Source organism: Acinonyx jubatus, chromosome A2 (genome assembly GCF_027475565.1).
Source record: "Acinonyx jubatus isolate Ajub_Pintada_27869175 chromosome A2, VMU_Ajub_asm_v1.0, whole genome shotgun sequence".
NCBI lineage: Eukaryota > Metazoa > Chordata > Mammalia > Carnivora > Felidae > Acinonyx > Acinonyx jubatus.
The window spans coordinates 76,868,104-76,887,500 of NC_069383.1; the positions used below are offsets into that span (position 1 = coordinate 76,868,104).

General features: G+C 36.4%; 1 protein-coding gene across 7 annotated transcripts in view; it reads right to left on the reverse strand.

Annotated features, from left to right (window-relative positions):
• Positions 1–19,397, reverse strand: part of DMTF1 (cyclin D binding myb like transcription factor 1) — a 44,866-nt gene that overhangs the window by 4,593 nt on the left and 20,876 nt on the right. For 6 of the 7 annotated variants that reach the window (XM_027071787.2, XM_027071789.2, XM_053218523.1 and 3 more), the window contains 10 exons: positions 18,757–18,871; positions 17,803–17,879; positions 12,966–13,123; positions 11,802–11,834; positions 10,789–10,898; positions 9,891–10,067; positions 6,861–7,089; positions 5,490–5,641; positions 3,983–4,192; positions 1,333–1,418 (listed from right to left, as the gene is read on the reverse strand). In XM_027071787.2, coding sequence (XP_026927588.1) covers positions 1,333–1,418; positions 3,983–4,192; positions 5,490–5,641; positions 6,861–7,089; positions 9,891–10,067; positions 10,789–10,898; positions 11,802–11,834; positions 12,966–13,123; positions 17,803–17,879; positions 18,757–18,871 — 1,347 coding nt within the window. The remainder of the gene's footprint in view (positions 1–1,332; positions 1,419–3,982; positions 4,193–5,489; positions 5,642–6,860; positions 7,090–9,890; positions 10,068–10,788; positions 10,899–11,801; positions 11,835–12,965; positions 13,124–17,802; positions 17,880–18,756; positions 18,872–19,397) is intronic. The other variant, XM_027071791.2, reaches the window with a different exon arrangement.

Below are 19,397 nucleotides of genomic sequence, written 5' to 3' on the forward strand. Positions count from 1 at the left end.
AAGTTCCAAAATTGTTCTAAAAGAGAACTTCTTGCTGTGTTGGCCATCCTCATGAGATTTGGCTGTGCAGAGGATAAATTGTTGCACTAATACCTCATAATTTAAATACTATCTACTTTCTATATTCTTCCTGAAAAATGAGCTAATTTTGGGCATTACCCATTTTAGTAAACAGAACAAGAACAAGGACTTAAAATTTTTCTATCACACCCAAAAGAAAAACCCATTCAAATTAGCAATCATGGCCCATTGCTCCCCAAAACCTCTTAGGAAACCTCATAATAGACATTAATCTACTTTTTTTTTGTCTCTACAGATTTGCCTATTTTAGACATTTGAAAGAAACAGGAGTCAAACACTTTACGGTATTTTGCATCTCATTTCACTTAGCAAAATGTCTTCAAGGTTCATCCCAGGGACATGTTATCAGTACTTCCTTTGTTCCTTTTTACTGCTGAATAATTGTGTGGCTATAGCACATTTTAATTACCCATTCATTGGGATGGACATGTGCGTTGTTTCCACTTTTTGGTTATTATGAATACAAACATTCATGTTCAAGTTTATGCAAACGCGCTTTCATTTCAAGAGAAATGAATATATATTGGATTAGAATTGGTGGCTCAGATGTTAACTATATTGTTTTACCTTTTTAGGAACTGCAAGATTCTTTTGCAAAGGGGCTAGTACGGTATTTACTGAGAGTACTGTGAAATAATTCATTCCACAAACCTTTTCTCAGATAACCAGTATAAACTTTTTGGTTGCACATGGTGTCTGTTTAGCACTCCACCCAGGGGCACCAGGATGGCTTAGTCGGTTGAGCATCCGACTTTGGCTCAGGTCATCACCTCACGGTTTGTGTGTTCGAGCCCTACCTCGGGCTCTGTGCTGACAGTGCAGATCCTGCTTGGGATTCTCTCTCACCTTTTGCCCCTCCCCCACTCACGCTTTCTCTCTCAAAATAAATAAATCAACTTAAAAATACTTTAAAAATTAAAAACAATAAAAAATTTAAAAATTATTAAAATGGCAAATTAAAAAAAGGACTCCATACAAATCCATAGCATGCACCCTACTCATTAAGCACTGTCACTTTCATATATTATTATTGGCTTATATACAGGTGAAAAAAAAGACTGAAGTTAATTATAAAAGTGAAAGTCTGATTTATGTCCTCTTAACCATCTGGTCTCAAAAACACGGACATAGTTGTACGTAATGCCATTCATGGTAATTTCTGTTTCTTTTGTTCATGTGATAACAGTGTAAAACCAGTAATTTTTTTAATGCATAAAATGGCCAATATCTATTTTGTGCAGTGTTACTCACTGGAAGAATCTCAAATGTCTGTAGTGTTCCACTGTTTAGTGTTATTGTTTCCGAGTCAACAGTAGCGGCAGGGGACTCCGTTGAAGCTATGGTGAGAACAAGGACAAAATAAATAAAAGACATATTCTCATACTGAATAATTTGCATGGAAACCTGAAGTCATTTAATCTTATGAGAGAAGAAATCTAATGGATTTACCTGGGATGGCATAGATCAGGGTTGGCAAACCACGGCTCAACCCAAATCCAGCCCACTACCAGTTTTTGTAAATAAAATATTAGAGGAGCAGGGCCACACCTGTTTATTTTCTATGGTTGCTTTTGCACTACAAGGACAGAGATGACTAGCTGTGATACAGTACCTGTTAACCCCTGGTATTAATCACAAAATATTTCTAGTATTAAGAAGTAAGAGGAAGACACTAAGGCTAACTTACAAAGCAAGAGAAAGTGGATAAAAAAAATAAATTTTCCCTGGATATTCTGGTAAGCAGTACAGATGACTGGAACAGTAGTCCCCAAACACGAGGCTTTAGTTCTAGCAACATTACTTCTGAGAATGTAAACCTGAGCAAGTAACTTAATTTGAACTTAACTTATTAATGTTTAGAGATTTTGGCTGTCCTTCCTACATCATGGGAGTTGTTGGGAGGACCAAAAACATGAAATATAAGAGAGTACTATTTCAGAATACCACATATGGGAGACTGAACAGCTCATTAGAGATCACATCATATAATCTCCTTATAGATGTGTCAATTGAGGCTTTATTTAAACTTGGGCAGTGTTGGTCACACCTGATCAAGGTTATTAGGAACTATAACTAGAAGACATGTTATCTCTTGGTGCTTTCAATTGTACCTGCAGATAAACCCATGTGAAAAAAAGATTTGGAATCGGCTTTTAATCTGTAGTTTTTACTACAACTATAATACAACTCAGTGAGAAAGGAAGAGACCCTTTTCAAAATAAATGCACTTGATTTATGTTATTTCTCTATTAGATGGATTCTTAAGATCATACCTAGAATAATTTAAAGTGATTCCCAATAAATAACCTAAGTCATGGGTAAACAAACTATGGGCAGGGACAGATGTGGCCCAAAGCGAAGAATGGTTTTTACATTTTTACAGGGTTGTTTAAAAACAAACCAGAATATTCCACAAAGACCTATGTGGGCTCCAGACCCTACCATGTTTATATTTACTATTCTGGCTTAAAGTGTAACAATCCCTGACTCCTAACACAAAGGAAAAAACAATCCTGAGATTTTAGCCTGAATGCAAACAGTAACTGATGTGTTGTAAAACTCTTACTGTACTCACATTTCTTGCTGAAAGAAAATTATTCTACATATATCTAAAAAAAAAAAAAGCCATCTTGTAAATATTAGGGTACCAATTCTAAAATGTCTGTATTGCTAGTAACTATAGTCATTCCAGTGTCCAAGGAAAGTTCTACCAGTCTCTGCACAATCTATAGCCAACAGTAGCTCTCATATTTGTGGCAGACCAGTAATTTCAGTAGCTTTGCAATTCTTCATACTATAAAGGAAAATAAATAGGGCTAACGAATTTTTTCATGCCTTTATATTACATTGGTGGAAAGCTAATGCAAATAACCAAACTTAAACTAGGACTGTAAGACAGGCATGATTAAAGATCCAAGGTAACTTTGACAGTCACTGGATACAGGAGGTATTACTACCACCAATAGATAGCTCAGTGATTCTCCAAATGGGATCATAGGGTACATTTGAAACCCTGTAGGGTGTTTTTATATTTTGCCATAATGATTAGAAAGTATTACTGGCATTCTGTGGGTGAGGTCAAGGGACAAGGAGCATCTTGCAATGTGTAGGACAGCCCTGGTAACAATGAATCGTCCCACTCAAAATGCCAATAATCCCCTGACTGAAAATGACACACAGCAATTGGTATACTCTCGGCAACGACCTTGCCATAGGCATAGCATTTAGGGAGAGAAAAGAAATGAGGTGAACGTGAATAATAATATGGTTCTGAGAATTTTATTTTCATTCTTTTTCTGTTACTCTATCATGGAAAAAAGGGCAGAAATATCAACCTGGTTTAGATCTCAGGAAATAAGTTTCCCTCCCTATACCAACTGTTGGTTTCTCATAATCTCCTTAAGCACAAAAAATGTCAGAGGCTAAGGAAAAGACGGGTAAACACAACAGTTCCCACAGGAAACTGGCTCTTCACTTCCTGAAGAAAGTCTTTATTTAATCTCATCAAAACCATTTCTTCTACATATGGCCTCAAGTCCACCCCCAATCCCTGTGCCTTCTGGTGAATTACTACAAATGATGTGCCACCTTGTGAAGTTTATTTCCTTACTAAACTGACTAGAGTTCAGGTAGTGTTTTATTAATCATTCTTTGTAACATCTAAAAGAAAGGATTTCAAATGGTTTATGAAGGCTGGGCAGTTGGTTATCAGTCCTCCCTGTCACACTCAACTTTTGTGCAAATATTGAGCTAATAAACATAAAATGCCTTGGACTGCCTTTGTCAACTTGTACAAATTTCTATCTACATTCTAGAAGAATGAAGGGTATTAGATGGTAAAGCCATTAACAAATTGTATAGGTCCCATAATGGCAAGGGGTCTTGAGTAATAAACACTTACAGACATGGGTGATCTGGACCGGAATCTGCAAGGCTGCCACGGGGCTTGGAGACATGGCTGTGCTGTCTTCCAAGCGGGCGACTCTGATCTGGACATGCTGTACACTGGAATTGGAATTACTGTTTGGAACTCCAGATCCTGATTTATTCTCCAAAAGCGTTGGGTTGTTTTTTTGGTTCTCATGTAACTGTTTAAGACCTTTTATTAAGACTGAAGGGAGATGGGTAGACAAAAAGAACATTGATTCTCCGACAGACCACCATCTAAGCAGCAAGGGAGGTGGGGGTAAGGAGGGAAAGTATTTGGAATAAATAATTGTATACTGCATGTGAGATCTCAGCAAAATAGTAATAAAAATATTTTAAGGCTACAACCTGTCTGGAAATTTGTGGAAACACTATCCATCACAAGAAATTTAAAAAAATTCATAGTATTATTCTTGTCAACCAAGATGCATTAGAAAAAACACAAAACCCTGTGTGGAACATGAAAATAAGACCTCTTCAATGTCCTAAGGCTTCAGGATAAAATTCTTATTACTTAAGAAGAACATTGTTAATGCAAAGTAGCTTATTTTCTTTTCAAAACGAATAGTGTACGCCCTCCAACCCCCTCCAGGACTCAAGGACACTTAACTCACACCTCCAGAGTAGCAGCTCATCTTTAGCAAACAGTACTCTGCAACCACCTTGAATTCTTGTACAGGAAAGCAAAATCTACACTTGTCACCCTCCACTAGTCATGATAAACTCTGTAAGCCCTTTCAGGTGATAGTAAAATCTGGGTGGGTTCATGTCACATTAGTATTCACTCACTCTTCTGGGTTTAACACCTGATTTATAAATTTATAACTATGTGTTAAAAAAAATATATATTTTCATCAAGCCAGAGTTCTTCAGAATATAATTTTCCTTTGGAAAAATGGGAAGTTGGAGAACTATACCAAGGGGAATGAATTTGATGACCTTAATTAAACAGACTGTATGACTTAGATGCACACCCTACGTGCAAAGCAGGCAATGAAGAGCCAAACGTGCTCTGCCTCATTTTAAGCAAACCCAAGTTAATATCTCTAGATTTAGATAACAAACGAATTACAATTTAGTCTTTGTACTATAAAACCACTAAGGAATTTCTCTAAATGACAAACCCAGTTAAGATATTTGAAATTATTCAACACATAAAAGTTGATTTAAACCTGTTTTCAAAAATACATCTTTGTACACAATATCTAAAATCAATTTCTTCTTCACAGTTTATATGAGAACAAGAATGTATGTCAATTGTGTATATTTTCATCTCAGCTGCTTTAAGAATTACAAATCACATCAACTCTTCTTAAGGGAAGAAAAGACAGTTGCCCCCCAAAATAGGGCAGAGGTTTAAATGAAGTTCTGCCATGATTCAGATCTCTAGCTGAGGCAAAGAACTTCTAACCTCTAAGTAAGTCCTGAGGAGTAAAAATGGTAAGACTTGGGAAGGACTTAAGAATCAAATAATACATTACCAGGAAACGAAACATCCTTATGATTTGCAATTTGCCTTTTGATGGTCCACCATTTACTTCGAAGCCACTGTGGTGAACGGACACTGCTCCATCCCTCTGCTAACAGATCCCAGTTTATGTCATTTTCATCAGCTACATCAAGCTCTGCTATCCTACAGGTTAAAACAACCATTTGTTACATGTTATTTATTTCTCTGTAAGAAACCTCCTCTGACTACACGTGATGGCAATCGCAATAAAGGGAATGTCAACTTATGTTGGAGATGCTTTGTTAAGGTGTATGGGAAGGAAGGGATTCCAGGAGTGCACACTGCTTCCAGAGCTGAGAGCTACGAAATCCCACCAGCAAGAGCCTTGTGTTAATGGTGCAACTGATGGGCCTGAGTGTAAATGGTGACAAGCAGATGAAACACTGTAAAGGAAAGGGAGTAGCTAAAGGTTATTAGAACAGGATAAGAGCAGGTTTAGTTGTATATTGTATAGTGTTCTGCAATGTTTTATATGTGTTAGAGCAAGTTATTTCCTACATCTGAGCTTTTCTGTTTCTATACTAAAAATGTTTAGAAATGAGCTATTTGTAGACGACTATTTGCAAAAAGTGTATTAAAAACAAAACCCCAAATAAAATGTTGAAAAAACAAAAACAGTGCTCCAGCAACAACCAAAACATTAACAACCATTATAATAGCACAACTAAATTTTGGGGTATGAACAGTCTACTTGTTTTCTAGCTTCAACTGTCATGATGATTTTGATTTTCAGGAGGGAGTAGCTTCTATTACTTCAAGGTCTCAAACATTTCTTGCTGGTATTTTTGCTCATTTGGGTCACTGATTCTTAATGGTTAAACGACTAATTTAAAAAAGAAGCTTAGGATTATCTCGTAGCTATGTTTGGATACATGTGAAATGGAAGTATCTGATTCGGCCCAGTATGAAGGTGTGGGGTAACTGTAGTTGAACGCCCTTCTTGGCAATCCAAACAGCCCAAGAGTGAAGGGCATGGAGACTGAACAGCCCTCTTCCCCTTGACACGGTCTCCCTCTGCTAGGAGTGAGGCACATTGCTGGGACGGTGGCAAGCTGCAGGGCCACCGCCTGTGCCATACCTGTTCTGTGGATAGAGAGGACTTCAGTCTCTACGCCTTCAATCTGCTACTTTGCACGAGCACTAAATCCACTAAAAAGGAACACAAAACAAAAAAAGCTCAATATGAAATACATAGGATCTGAAGGATCCTCTATGGATCCTTTCTCTATGGAAAGGATGCTTTTCAGACATTAGGCATCTAGGGAGACCCAAAGAGGAAAATCCATCAAGATACCTAGAGCCATTAAGCAGCTTTTGTTATTAAAAGATCTAGGACACGAACCTGAGGATGAGATTGATTTCATCTTCCTTGGTCCATTCAGTACCTCCACTTTGTTTCCAGTTCAGGTAGTTGAGCCATTTAGAGCGACACTGCTTTTCTGAGCGGGTCCCCACTCGTTCTGCCACAGCTGCCCAAGACACGCCCTGTGTCACTATGTCACCAGGCTCAGTGCTTGTCAATTCATGAACCACCTCTGCAAGTCTCTTTTCCTCTTCTTCTGTCCACTTCCCTAAAAGAAGGAAATCATCTAGACTACTACTGCTACCTTTTTTTTTTTTTTCCCCAAATCAGATTCAGCCCTGTATTTCCAAGGACTGATGGGAAGTACACAGTAACACCCAAAGTATTTCTGAATGACCCGGGGGTGGGGAACTGCACACATCTACTAAGACAGTTGTTTTACTAGCCTATACTAGCCCAGTAAGGTTCTTGGTATCAAAGAAAATACAGAGTCTTGTAGAAAACAATGACCGACTCTTAAAGGAAAGAAAAACTACCCAATATATACCTAGAAAGAATTCTGTACTGTCAAGTTGCATTAATTGTAAGTAGGAAGAGCTTCACGAATGGCATGATGGACAAAGAAACACACAATTTTTACTTAGTATCACCTAAGATTCCTGCTCTGCAGAAATGTAGTAAGCCAACAGAGATCCTTCATTACAGTAATGAATGGTGTAACTCCTATGGGCTTCCGCCCATTTTAGTAAAAATGAAAACTAGGTTTACATGATCTCCTTTCCCCCCATCCCAACTCCAAGAAACTGTGATAAAAGAGAAGTCTGAGACTGGCACTCACACATGATTTTACTCAAGGCTTTCCTGAAGCCATAAACCAGTAATAACACCAAATGATTCTCTTTGGTCTTTTCTTAAGGATCAAGCAGAAAAACAGGAAAAGAAGAGAAACTTTTTACCCCTCCCACTTCTGTTTCCATTTTGTTATTAGTAACTAAAAATATCTAGAAAATTTCAAAAGTGCCACTATGCCTGCTTCAGGGATTCCATTCATTCAACAACTATTTACTGAACATCTATTATGTGCTAGGCATAGTTCTGGATACCACATACTCAAGGCAAAATCCTGCTCTCCTACTTTAGCATGAGTGTCTCATAGTGTGGTACAAAAAAAGAGAAGTCATGATCAGAAATACTATGTAGCAACATGAAAAGCAAACAGGCGAATCAATCCCTCAGACTGGCAATCAGGAAATGGCAGTGTTTTTCCATTATTATGCTAACAAAACGGGTTCTGCTCTCAGAATGTCTTACATAAAACGCTAGGGTCCCATCCTAAATCTAAAGCTCCTATTCCAGCTTCATTCATTAAGCTGTCATTCACAGAATAACAAGAGTTAGTGGAATTTCTGTTCTCACTGTCTTGCAGGTCATAGTGCTGGTGGAATGGTTACTCAGAAAATATTCCTAATTCCACTTTAGCAGGATAGGGAGGTGAAAACAGAAAATATATACACTGAATGCTTAACTTGATAACTTTTTTTTTTTTTTTTTAATTCAAAGAATGAGCAGAGTGTGGATCCTTCAGAGAATTTTGGGGCTAAAAGGGAACAATGAGATCATTCTAACCTCTTTCTTTTACAGAGGAAACTGAGGCTCAGAAAGATTGAGTGAGAGCGGCAAAGTCTAAATACTGTTGTTGATCACAAAGGTTAGGTTTAACAGTGTCATCTGTTAAAAGTTAAAAAGGCATATGTGGTCTGGGGGTTGAAACAACAGTCGCAAGTTTTTTTCTATGGAAAAATATACTTATTTGTTTGAAATAAGCAAAAGAGAGCCACACCTTTGGAATATAACTTCTTAAATTGTGATCTGCCTGAACTAAAGTGTTTTATAAACCTGAGTTGATAAGCTTGTTAACGTAAGCTCCACAGTTAGATGGGCTTAAATTAAAACAAACTCCTGTATGTAAGCCTTAATGATAAATACTTTCACAACCGGAGCAGTTATGAGTTGCTACAAAAAGGAAACATGGTACATACCTAAAACGACTGAAAAGTGAGATGTGTCCCTGTGAACAGTGTCATCTCACACAAAAGAAAAATGAAGGATTACTTAGGTCTATAAAGCTTGATGAAAAAGCAAGACTAGAAAATAAAATCTGAATTAAAATTGTGGTAGGGTCCCCTCCCTAAGGAAAGAAAAGGAAAAAAAAAAACCCTCAAGGCAACCTTGCTATTTGCTTACTTGACAACATCCCTCAAGACCTTGTAAAATGAGACCACTTAACATCAGACCACATGTTTGTGTGTTACCATATATGGGAGACGAAGTAAAAAAATACATAGAAAACTACACCATGTGGCGTTCGGGGCTCAGTTCTTTGGGAACGAACCTAACTGAGCGGTGCCAGCAGGAATAAAGTTGCTTCCTGGAAAGAAAAGCCTCGGTGTTATGACTCTCTGTGCAAGAATCCTGCTACATTACTGGGGGGCTCGTCCGGGATTCAGACAGTGCATTTCCACCTCCTTTGCCACCGGGGCTGCAAACCTCGGGGTGCCGGGAGAGGCAGCCTCACCTGGTGCCAGCAGGCCGCTTGATCCACAGGAGACCAGCCCTCCTGGCACACGGGGGCAACAACCCCCGTAGGTGCTCATGGAACCCAAGAGGCCCAGGAACCGGCTCAGGGATGCCCATCAGCCTTCTAAGAACCCAGGTTCGTTTTGGCAGACCTGCCCGTAAGAGGCAGAAGGGGAGTCTGATCACCTCCCAGAGGTGCACTAGTAGTTCCACAAGGGACGAGGAACGAAGCTGCAACAGTAAGGTGTTGTTGCTGGGCAGCAGGTTGGAGTCGCCGTGTGACTGTGTATGGGGACTTGTGTCTCCTTCATTTCCTTGGTCAAGGACTATAGTTTGAGCCAACTGTCTCTGGTTATTCTACCTCAGAACGGGGACTTGAGGGAATACTCCCAAGCAGCTGCCAAAACTCCTTTTGTTTTGGGGAAATTCCCTGTCTTCTCAGGACTGACATGGACTGTCTCGTTCCACAGTGGCAAACACAACAAAAGAAACCTGGAGTCTGCTCCTCTGAGCTGGCAAGATTTAAAACTGGGAATTCTCTTCTCTGCCTTCCTCTGGCACCTGTCTCTTCTGCCTTCCCTTCCCCGCTCCTGTTTCTGCACCACCTGGGGGGCGGCTGGCACAACTGGCTCCTCAAAGCCTCAGGCACCATCAGCTCCTCCTCCCACACTAGATGTCCAGGAACAAAGACCACCGATGTCAGATTTCCCCACCAACGTTGCAGGTAAAAATTAACCAAGGGGAACAAATTGTCTTACGTGGACTCAAGTAAAACGTATTCAGTGTTTAAGCTAATTTAAGTTTGTTGGTTTGAGATAGATGATGTTTATCAACATTGAAAAAACTTTTATTCTACCTTGATTTGCTGAGGGTCAAATAAGCTCATGTTATCTCTGTTCCAATTTGTTAACAAAAGGATGACTTAAAGTGACAGTTAATTTTGTCGGTCTCTTAAGTTTTCATGGGTAATTGTTAAGATAGCTTTCAGTCTTTGGTAACCTAAAACGTTAATGTTTTACTTGCATGATAAACTAAGATTGAATTCATTGGATATCTAACAAGATAAGAAGCTAAAGCACTAATTACTAGATGTAGGTTTGTGCTTCTGACTTGTGGCAAAAAACCCAAAAAACCTAAGGATCTTTGGAACTGGTGAAAACATGCTTTGTGCTTAATGGATTTATAAGCTTGCCATCTAAAAAAAAATTCTGATGTAACAGAGAGTTCACAATTGGTTACTAGTTTTCACTGGAGACTAAGGTTTCTAAGAGTTAAATTCCTGCTACAAAGTGAATGACAAATTTCTTCCCAGGACAGAAGACAGGGCATATGTGAAAGGCCAGGAAGCGCCAATGGAGACCAGAGAAGCCAGCGGGGGCGCTCACAGTACCTGTGTTGCAAGTATCCTTCATCAGTCGGCACCGATCTTTGACGGAAGACGCGCTTCTTCCTAGCGCCGCCCCTATTGTTGCCCAGTCATTGCCATGCTTTATCCGGAGCCTAAAACAAGAGTCTGCCAATCAGCATTTGGTTCAACTGTTTTCTCCCTTTTAATTTCATCATTTATTCTTCATTCTTCTTCTTCCCATTTGAGTGGTTTGGAAGTTGTGGGCAGCAATACTTTGAGAGCCAAAGTTTGAAAGTGTGGCCTTTTTTTGGGGTCCACAGTTGTCTGTGGGTGAAAAAAAAACAGGCAGCAATTGCCTTTTTCCTGGGTCAGAGAAGAAATAAGTAACTTGGATATGTGTTCAAAAAAGACCAAATTTCCCCTCAGGTTACTGACAATCTCCCAGGCAATCCCCAGATTGTTCCCTTTTGAGTACTCCTAACAAGCTCTTCTCAGTCATCTGAAAAAGTTTCACAAGGTGCTATCATTATAACAAAGACCAGCCTTCAATTTTCACCATGATCCATACAATCCATTTACCCATACTTTATGGCCCTGCTCAACGAAGCAAAATTATTTTTCCTGTGAAATAGCCTTTATAAGGTAGAGTCCGCCCAGATATTAAGTAAAACATTTGCTAAGTCATCATTTTAAACACAGAGTAGCACAACCCTGGTTTTAATTCCGTATGTAAGTTCCTGAGGTCCAGTCTTCAGGCCACCAAGAATGGCCATCTAGTCTCTTCTGTAACCCTTATCAGTGGTCTGCCACACATTTCATTCGGCAGCTCACAACAGGAGACTAAATTTATGGGCATTTATGGGCATACTCTGCACGTATGGATCTGAAAAGTTCTTTTTTACGGTCTCATGCTTAACAGCAGGATTAAATATACCAGTCAACTAAAACTCTCTTGACATTTTCAAAATAAAAGTTTTAAACACAAAGATATTTTTTTAGAAAGGTAAACCCCAACTATCAGAATTAATGAAAAGGAAAAAAATTGTTAAACTTACTCCTTGAGCTTTTCAATTTCTTCAGGTGTATATCTAGAAATTTAAACAAATTTTTAAAAAGATGAATTAAAACAAAGAATGCTAAACAACCTTGATAAAAATCAGATTTTCACTTAGGGAGCCAAATGGTAAGTCACTTAGCATAATGATAATATTTTTAAAGTGACTAATTTCAAGGTAAATGACTGAAAATTAAAACTAATGCTTCTATTTTTTTTGCAAAAAAAAAAAAACTTTTAGCTGTAACAAAAGTAATTAATGTATATTTTTCTCTAGGAAAATTCAACATTTAAAACATATTTGCTCCTATTCTGTTTAACTTTCCCTTTATTTCAAAACTGGTTTCAGGTCCTCTGATAGTTATTCCGAAAGACTTATGCATGACATTATAAACCAGAGCCAAGATGCAAATCTATGGTGAATTCTCACAAGGCACTGAAAAATTTAAAATTCTCTTCATTTCCACTACCCATGCATGGACATCTGCCATACTCTTGCTTTAATGTAAAGGCTCTTTTTCTTTAGTTGGGCAAGTACTCAAAACAGCCATTGCAATTTCTTTTTAAAAGCAGTATCTAATAAGCTGTCCTATGACTACCTAAAATTTCCAAAGAGAAATTATAAATATGTTAGTAACACTGTATAATCATTGAGTTGAAAAAAAGATGCCTTCCCATAAATGTTGCCTATAACAGAAATCCATGCATTGTATTCAGAAATTTAGTTATTTTTCCACTCTGGTTTTATTAAAAAAAAAAAAAAAGTCACTAACCTAGGAAATGCTATACTATAAAAAAAAAAATTGAGTAAGAACAATGTTACTGATGAATTGAGGTTTTTCCACACTTCCTAAATCTTTAACCACTATAATACATTTTATTATAACGTTACTTTATTACAAAGCAGAGTTTGACGCATGAAGACAGCTAAGTCTAAAATCTGACATATATAAGGGGATTTAGATTCTAGTTTCTAGGAGCCCTTGTTAAAATGAGGTTTCCATATTTATAACATGGAAATGGAGAGAAAAAATATTAACACAATAAACTAATCATAGCTGTCTCCAATTAAAGTTTTAATCATAACTATACTTTAAAAAATGAAAGCTCCTTAAGGTATTTCCCCTAATTACATGAAAACATGCAGCATTACAAGTTTTCATACTTTCCCACATGGTTTCTGTCATCATACATGCGAAGCACTCTTCTATAAACTGCAAACAAAGGCCGGTTCAGACCCCATGCTATAGTCCTGTAGAAATCTTTTCTTTCGTCTTTTGACATCTCAAAGATGATTTCTGTAGCATCTTTTATTCCGCGTGCCTAAATGGGTTACATTTCTTTGATTTAGGGATTTCTGATAAAATGCATATGGATATACTATGCTTTTTAAAAGTTGTTTCTTTTATGTTCAAGATCACCAATGGCATTTAGAAAAATAATGCATTGCTAATTCATTAATAAGTCAAATATAAACTTTAGAATGTTTCAAGAATAATAAAGTGATACTTTAATGTTCCAAAAAGAAACTGTATAAAATTCAGTAAAGTTGTGTCAACCCCTTTTAAAACAGAAAAATATTAAAATCTAAAGTAGAAAATCATAACAAAATTAATGGAATGAGGAATCAAGTAACAGAAATGACAAGCAATGTTAAAAAATGCTTCTTTCAAAAGATCCATTAAGACTAATAAAATATGAAAAGATAAACTTACAGCAAAACTAAAAGACAAAACCATACTGGAAATGAAAAACATGGGGCCTAAATAGAAATGCTACAGAGAGTAGAGAATTAAACATTATGAAAATTCTATGGCAATAAATTTGAAAACTTACATAAAATGAACAAACTCCTAGAAAAATTAAACTTACCAAAATAGACTCAGGAAGAGAAAGAAAATCTAGACCATCAAGAACATTTAATAAGTTATTAATAATTTTCTCACAATGGAAACACCAGGCCCACATGGCTTTATAGGTAAATCCTACCAAACAATCAAGATAATTCTGATTTTTAAACTATTCTAGGGTATAGAAAAACAGGCGGGACACTTCTTCATTCTCTTTATTAGGCTGACATAACCTCAATAACAAAACCGGACAAGGACAGTTTCAGAAAAGATTTTTCAGGTAAGCTCATTCATTAACATAGATCCTCTAAGTCCTTAAAGTATTTTAGCACAATGAACCCAACAATGTATAAAAAGGTTAATAATCAATGCAAAAAGTGAGCTTATTCCAGGAATACAAATTTGTGTTAATTTCAGAAAAAATTAGTTATTAATTATAAGATTTATGGAAAAAATATAAATATAAATATCAAGTTTGGTTTTGCTGACAATTTGATAAAAGAAAATATTTAGCAAGGCTGCCGCTTACGAAGTCAATATATAAAGTCATTTATTTGCGTTTCTATAGAAAGTTCCTAACAAAGTTTACAAGTTCTCATTTACAGTAACATCAAAATTAAAAGCAATAGGACTAAATCTTAGGCAAGTTACCCAAGTCCTTCATGGAGGAAAACAAACTATCAAAAGGCATTAAAGAGGAATTCACTACAATGGAGGGCTATACAATGTTCTCAGTAGCAAGATGAAATACTATAAAGATGTGAATTCCCCTCAAACTGATGCACAGATTCAATGCAGTCCCCCCAAGAAATCCCAACAGTTTCCATTCTCTGCAACCTGATTCTAAATTTATAAAGGAAGAGCAAAGAGCCAAAACTAGCCAAGACATTCATAAAGAGACTTGTCCCACATTTATCTATACTTGTGCAGGTATCAACAAACAGAACCTGGGAACATATTAGAAAACCTAGAAACAAATGTGTGGAAACTAGATCTGGGACAGAATGGACACTGTACATTGGGAAAAGACTGATATTCCATAATGATGCCAGGACAACTGCCATCCATACAAAATAAAACAAAAAACCCCAACAACAGTGAAATCCTATCTCACAGCTATGGGAAAAAAAATCAGTATGAAAGGCAAAACTAAAACTTTTATGTCCTTGACGCAGAGGAGGAGTACCTTAAACAACCATGCAAAATATAAAGGTAAAAATGATTATTTTTATATTGAAAATTAAGTATCTTTTTTCATCATATGACCCCTAGGGAGAAGGAAATGCTAGGCCACTGAATTGGGACAAGATATCTACAATACAAATAAAGAAAAAAACCATTAGTAACCAGCATACATTAAGAATGTCTAGGGGCACTTGGGTGGCTCAGTCAGTTAAGCACCTGACTCATGATTTTGGCTCAGGCCATGATCTCAGGGCTTGGGGAGATGGAGCCCCACATCAGGCTATGCGCTGAGAGCACAGAGCCTGCTTAGGATTGTATTTCTTTTCTTTGTCCCTCGCATATGCGTGCTCGCTCGCTCACTCTAAATAAATAAATAAAAAGTCTAGAAAATGAAAAAGAACCCTATGGAAAAAGTGACAGAAAATACAAATAGGAATTTCAAAAAGGAAACACTAGAAATGGCCACTAAGCATATATAAAAGTATGTAATCAGAGAAATACAAATTAAATCCATAATAAAATACCACTCACACCCATCAGATTTTTACATATTAATAGCAAAAAACCTAAAAAGACCCTAAATGACCACTGACTGCACCTGAGTAGGTATTTATCCTAGCATAATGAAATACAGCTAAAAAAATCAACAGGGAATGGATCACAAAATCACAACAAACAACAGAAATCAGTTAACACTCAGGATAAATCTATTTACATAAATTTCAAAAAGAAGTAAAATTATACTGATATGCATCATATACATTCTTTTGAATATGTAAAATTTCAGAGTAAAAAGTCTCTAAATTTTTTAAAATTAATTTTCTTTTTTAAGTAATCTTTACACCCAACATGCACTTCAAACTCACGACTACAAGAGCAAAAGAGTGACACATTCTACTGACTGAGCCAGCCAGGAACCCCAAGTTTCTAAATTCTAGAATCGAAATTTTTCTTATGCAGTTTCAATTATGCAAATAATTAGGCCTAATATTTATAAGCCTAAATATATGAAAGGCAACGTGTTGCAGGATGACCATACAGTGAGATAGAAAGATTTTCTTTTTCTTCTGCTGTTTTTTTTCAAACTTGTGACAGTTACTTTCATTTATTTGACATCTAATTAATTGGTTTAAAAATGGCACCACAATGTTCTTAAACAGCAGCACATACTAAAAACCATGGTCAAATATCAAACAAATTATCTTTTCCCAAGATCAGTACATCTTTGTGGACATTTCCTATCTCTGCCAATCCATTCATTATTCTCCTAGTTATCCAAAAATAAAACATTCTGAAGTTATTCCAACCCCTCATTTTCCCTCTTCCCCAACATCCAGTCACCAGGTTTCCTTAGAGATTACCTGCTTATCTGCCCTTCCCTGAAAATTCTTCTCCCACCACCATAAAGTCCTTACTACTCTCATCTGGTCAACTGAAATGGTCACCTAAAAGCTCCCAAATTTCAGTCACATTCCCACCCTTTAATCCCTGGAAACCATCTACTCCAATCCCCTAGACAAGAAACCACCTTAATTCCCAAAGTTCAATGTTGTTACTGTTCGTCATTGCCTTATTTAAACCTGCAACATTTTTCCAGGTTTTTCCATTTTAACTAAAGTGTATGTGACCAGTGGACAACTTTAATACACTTCTAGATACATTTTCAATGGTCACTGCACTTGTGTTTCTCTTAAAAACAAACAAAAAACCCCAAAAAACTAGTTTGCTAGGAATAATCTTTACCCATGAACAAAGAAATGAAGTGTTTCACTCTTTACAGTTCATAAAGCTTAGCTTGGGAAGAGTACAGCTTAAAATTAAGCTTTACAACATGGATATTCTAGGCAGCAAATGTATTTATAATAGTGAAAAATAATATAAACCACCTAAGGATCAAACAATAGAATGGTTAAATAAATACTGTACTCCTCCCATTCCCAAACAGTGCTAATGGTCTATATTTCAAACATGCACTAACTCCTTTACAGGAATGGTCAGCAAATCTCTGGAAACATTTCCTTGAGAAGAGCACAGATCTACTCCACCAATTCCTCACTTAACTAAGTTACCAGTTTTTCTCATTTTCCTATAGGAAAGAGTTCTAATTTTTTGGACTGGATTTCAAAGTCAAGCTTCCAGAGGCTAATTAACTCAGTTCAAGTTAAAAGGGCTAATTCAACGTGCTCTGGGTTTCATTTCTGATTCCTTGGTACTCAGCATTTACTCATGCTGTTCCCTCCAGCCCTATTCCAGTCTAAGTTCTATTTCTTAAAGATTCCGCTCAAATCCTTGATCTTCCAAGTATTTTCCCTAACTGTCCCAAACCCTAAAAATACACTCTTCCTTCTCTGATTTCATGCAGAATTTATCACTCACATGGTACAAAGCCTTGTGTTGGTCTTCACCTGCTTTCAACACTCCCAAATGAACTGCTGGCTTTTCAAACACCAGTACCTTGTGTTATAGGAATTCCTACCTCCAGTGCCTCAAAAATACTGTGTTCGAGAGACATTTACTGAAGAGGATGACTTAGCTAACATATAAGCCTCAACAGGAAAATGAACTAAATTATCCATTTTTTTAAAAAAGGGAGGACTGTCATGTCAGAAATTCACTCAAAGAAGAAGATGTGTATCTTAAGCTTTAGACAATACAAGCTTAAACTCTTAATTATTAGGTTGCTTGAAAAGACAGGGCTTTAGGGTTTTGAGAAGCTGTGAGGATTTTGTCTAAACTTTTGGTATTAACTAAAGCAGTAAAACTATTTTAAACTAAGAATTCAAAATTTGTTTAAAAACATACCATAATCATACACCTTACAATTATTAAGCCAAGACACATATTAGCCAATCATCCATTATAAAAATTACTGAAAAGCTCCTAATAAGTACATACAATATGATGCTTTGATAATTTTTGCAACTGGAAATGAAAGAATTAGTGAAACAAAAATATGCCATAAGATACCTTTAGATAGCGTTCAATATTGTTCATCAAAATATCAATTTCCTCCTTAGACCACATCCCCTGTTTCCATTTATGTCCTTTAAAGGAAAACAAATAATATTATAGAAAATGTTATCCTTGAAGATGGATAAAACACTAAAGATTTGCTTTGTGATTAAATAAATTATCTGTGTGAATAAAAGGCAGCTAATTTCTCCTTCATCTGAAATCTGAAAGATCTCCACGTAGTTGCTTTTGTAACCTCTGGTTTTTAAAACAGAATACATTCAATCTTACTAAAAAAAGACAGTAAGAAGTAAAAGGAAAAAAAATTATTACTTCCTATCAGTTATATTTCTTATTCAATAATAAAAGCCTGCTAAAAAAAGGCATGAGAATTATAAAAGCCAAATCATGCTCCAAACTTTCTGAAAAATTTATCCAATGCAAAAAATAAATTTTATGGGCAAAAGAATGTGCACAAAAGATTCTAGGACAAGGTAAACATAATCCAATGGATACCAAGTGAATAATACATTCTTAATGAGTATTTACTATACAGTGGTTGAAAACAATCAATTTACTTACTTTTGCTTCCTTTTCTTATTTCAGAGTGGCATATCCATGACCTGCACTTTGTTGTAGCAGTTCCCTAACAATCCTTATGAACTCTGCAGCACTATAAAACACTTACTTTAAGCCGCTAAGCTGCCTATCAGACCATTAGATCTCTGAAAAGACTGGTCTTCCCACTCCCATGCAGTAACTATACTGTCTTTTAATGGACATCTGTTTATAATTTACTGTCAGAGAAATGATCAAGTACTGAAAAACAAATGTTGGTTTCATGGTAAACTCAATTTCTGTAACTACTCAATCACAACTATGAAGGCCCAATCCAAAATCCTGATGACTACCAGATCTTTTTACCTCCATTTTTTTCCAGTGGACACTAAAATTCACAATATAGCTTACCTTTGTTAGTCAGAGAATCTTTATCTTCTTTAGTTGTAAACCATGCTTGGCTAACTGCTGAAACTTCCTCATTACCCAAGGGAGATATTTCATCTAGTTGCTCATTCTGTAGAATCTTGAAGATGTAAAAGTAGAAAAAAAAAAAAAAGTATAGCTCGATTTAATACCCAATCTGATTCATCTTTGTGTGCAATACTAAACATTATAAAACTCTACTAATACAGAATTCATTTGTTTCAGATATAGTAAAAATATATTCAATTTATAGAAAAACAAATTTTTTTTACTGTTCTCATGGCAGTATGAAAACACAACTGCCTGCATTAATAAAATATGACCTTCATTTAAGCAAGTAACTCTGTACTAGTGGCTTAAATTTTATAGAATAATAGTTAAGATTCCAATATGTGACTGAATTAATATATCTGAAGCCATCTGTATATTCATATATGTAAAATGAGCTCATACATACAATAAAATGGAAATGTTACAGATGAGTGTCACGGTTGTTCATGTCCTTATAGGTTATTTGTTGCCTAAATATTTAGTCATCTGTAATGTACTCTCTTGCTAAATATAAAGAATTAACAGGCTAAATCAAAAGACATTGCAAAATCACAGTCTGCTTATAGTTCACTGAC